The 3,584-nt window shown below is 40.2% G+C and overlaps 1 protein-coding gene across 1 annotated transcript in view; it reads right to left on the bottom strand.

Annotated features, from left to right (window-relative positions):
* Positions 1-1,869: 1,869 nt before the first annotated feature.
* The window catches only part of cdc7 (cell division cycle 7), an 11,195-nt gene continuing 9,480 nt past the window's right edge, over positions 1,870-3,584 (bottom strand). Inside the window, exons 11-12 of the mRNA XM_015396079.1 lie at positions 2,473-2,622; positions 1,870-2,384 (exon numbers count right to left, since the gene is read on the bottom strand). Of these exons, the coding sequence (XP_015251565.1) occupies positions 2,026-2,384; positions 2,473-2,622 (509 nt within the window). The 3' untranslated portion in view covers positions 1,870-2,025. The remainder of the gene's footprint in view (positions 2,385-2,472; positions 2,623-3,584) is intronic.

Raw genomic sequence — 3,584 nt, 5'->3', positions numbered from 1 at the left:
CGCCATCAGTTTGGGGTCCTTAGCCTGGAAAATGGCCGCTGATTTTTTTTATTGTTAGTTATATTATTTTATATTTGTTTAAATTCAAAATATCTTTGATATTTTTAGATGCAGCCAATAAATAATGTAAACATAACGTGTAAAATTAGGGGAAAATGTGACAGAGGATGCATGTGGACTAGGGTTTTAAATAATTTTAAAACAATAAGTACAGTAAAAACAGTAAATAAACTAAAAGTCAATTTGAAATTAACTTTAATTCAGATAATTTGAGTGCTAACTGAGAGGAAAAGTACGACACAACGAGAAAATTAAAATAAAAACATGACGACTGAAACGTTCCTATTCCTTTTAGGCTCCAAAATTCTTGATAATTTCAATGATAAACCTCAAAAGATGAGACATTTTTTGTAGCAGATGCATCATGTTGACAGATTTTAAACAGTTTACTGAGTCGGTCAGTTAGAAACAAGTCCTGTATCGGTCACATGACTATCTGGAAACGCGCAGCGATCCAGCGTTTCGCTCTTTGGGCTCCACCCACCGACGCGTCGCTGTTAATGGATCCATCACTAGCTTTTAGCATCTTTAGCACTGAATAAGATTTGCAGTTAACCACACAGAAAAGTGCTGGACAAACTGACGGACAATGATAGTTTGACAACAATGACTAAACCGTCCAGCACGGTGGTGGTAGTATTATGATCAGTGTATGTTCTGCATCTTACCTCCTCTAAATCGTCACTTCACCTCAAAAGCAACAGATGTTTGAATTGGGACACAGATCAACAATCCCGAATAAAGATCAAAACTGGTTTTGAAACTTTTGGAACATTCCAAACCGAATATTTGCTAAAGTTACAACATTTTTAACACAAACTATAAATACGATGTAGCCCACTTACCAAATATTACTGGATGTGTTTGCATATTTCTTCCTTCCTATTGGCTGATCATGAACCAGTCGTCTGCAGCAACAGGTTTTAAAAGGAACATTTCTATTTTATTAGGAAAAATTCAGACATTCTGCAGATTTCAGCACCAATGACATCACAACGCATGCCTTCAAATTAAAAGCCCTTTTTAAAGTTAACTCCCAGCAGCAGTCCTTTTTTAGGTTAACATGAAAGTTTTTCCTGAGGTCGACTTTAATGCCCGGTATGATCTGCAGCACCATGGAGGTAAAACTACCTTTTTTTCCTGGATTTCTTTACTCTTTATGAACATATAATTTCTCGCCCTGCCCAACTATGGAGTGAAGTTTGTTCCATTATTGTTGCAAAGACAAAAAACGCTTTGAAAATAAAAAATGCAATCTAGAAACTAAACTTTGACAAAGATCTTTTGTACACACACAAACATACATATATATTAAATAAAAACAGGATTTGAATGCAACTGCTTTTTGTCATTGTTTTTCTCCAACTTTATTTTTTTCCCAAATTTTAGTTTTTCCAGTTTTAATAAAAATTTTATTGGCCTTAAATTTTTTTATTGTATTTATTTTACAGATTTTATATTTTGATATTTTCTAGAAGTTTCTCTCTTAGACTGAATTTAAGGAATTGCTTTAATGTTAGATTTTCTAGGCTAGATTCTCTTCACTTTTCTATGGAGTCAAAACCATTTTCTATTGGTCAGTTTTACATCTGTGACATTTTATTGGTCAAGAGGGAGCATTGAAATTGGATGTGAGTTTAAGAATATGCCATGCAAAAAAACTCAATTGGAAAAAGCGCAATTTGTTAAAACTGGATCTGAAAGAAATTTTGGCGAAAAAATAACTTAAGATCTAAAATCTGTAAAAAAAAAGTTATTTTGAAAAAAAAAATAAAATAAAGGCAATGAAACTCAAAATGTTTTTTTTTTGTCAAGAAGCTTCATTTCTGGATTGCTTTTTTTTTGTTAAATGTCCGTTTCCAAATTTGTTTGCTGGCAACAATAATGGAACAGAATTGACTCCATACCTAGCAGTGATATGAGTGTGGATTTAAAACCTCAGCCGTGGGGGGCTGGAGCTTAGGGTCAAAGGTCCTTGAAGAGCGGGTGCTGCAGAGCTTCGGCGGCTGTGATCCTGGTGGAAGGGTTCAGGTCCAACAGCCGGTCCAGCAGGTCGAAGGCCGCGTCAGGAACCCTGTCCCAGCCTCTGCCGTCCTCGCCCTCGCTTCTCTCTGACGGGGAGCTGTGATTGGTCGGGACTCTGCTTCCTGAAGGCTCTTCTTCTTGCTGCTTGAGCAGCTGCTTCAGTTGGCCTCCGGCCGTCTCTCCGTTTGCTTCCCGGACCCCGGTGACATCACCTGCCGGACACCTCTTCCCTCTCAGCGTCTCGCAGAGCGTCCTGAGGTCCTGACGCGGAAGCTCCCGACTGCACACCACTGCTTTTCCTGGTAAAACACCGACAGCCCCCCTTATATAAAACTTAAACATCCATTAAAAAGGAGGCGTTTCCAGGTAAAGGAGCTCCATGCGTACCAAACGTCTTTGCGGCCTGAATGGTCTCCCTGGAGCCTCTTATAGTCATGATCTGTGTGAGCGCCATCAGGTCATCGCTGGCTTTGAAGAAGGGGTAACGACCGCTGAGGAGGGAGAGCAGGATCACACCAGCCGACCACACGTCTATGGCTGCAGCCAAGGAAGACATTACAGAGGAGGGGAGGAAACAATATTAATAAAACCCAAAACAACTCATATTGTTGTAAAGACCTCCTGCCCACGGAAAATTACGGCCAGGTTAGAGATTTTTTATTTATTTCTTATTTTGAGAATAAAATTGTAATATTAGGAGACCAAAGTCATCATACAACCCGTTTCAGAAAGAAAGCTTGGAGCTCCGCCCAGCAGATGACGGCCGAGTTGTTGCCAACTCCTCAGTAAGGAAAGTAGCTATTGGCTGTGCTAAAAGTCGCTAAATGACATCATCGCCTAATTTGCATAATCTGCCACAGGAAGTGATGTGCATGTTATTGATGCTGTGGGAGAAATAATGTTACAGAAAGACAAAAAGTGAGTAAAAACACTATATAATAGTGTTTTTACTCACTTTAATAAACAATATATACAGCTGATTTTTTTCAGGGTTCATTCCCACTCTTTTCTGTATTTTTGACTGTACAGTTTAGACTGAGACATAATGATTCTCAGCAGCAGATCAATGTTAATCTTAGAGAGGAAAACACAATGGACAAGGTGATTAAGTGACTGACTGTGGCTGTGTGAATCAGATGCTGTTATTTAAGATAAAATATTTCAAATTCAGTTATTTATTTTAGACCGAATAACATTTTACATTTACATCCCGCTCGCTCCCGCCTTGAATGTAAGTCAGGGCGGAGCGGCACCGCGTGATCAATTTGCGCCGTCAATGTTGCAGTCTGGACGCTGAGGGTAAACATCCTGCGGCTCCGACTGCAGCGCTGAGAGGGACTCCTGTGGGAGAACGGGGTTGGGATGGGGGAGGCGCCCCACGGCATCAGCAGCTGCCGCTGGAGGACAAGAGCAGGAACTAGGGATACACGATATAATCGGCCCCCTATCGGTATCGGCCTTAAAACTGACTATCGGACATCGGCCACCCCCCCGACATT

Source organism: Cyprinodon variegatus, unplaced genomic scaffold (assembly GCF_000732505.1).
Source record: "Cyprinodon variegatus isolate N-32 unplaced genomic scaffold, C_variegatus-1.0 Scaffold775, whole genome shotgun sequence".
In the NCBI taxonomy this organism is placed as follows: Eukaryota; Metazoa; Chordata; class Actinopteri; order Cyprinodontiformes; family Cyprinodontidae; genus Cyprinodon; species Cyprinodon variegatus.
This window is presented reverse-complemented; position numbering and strand designations above follow the sequence as displayed.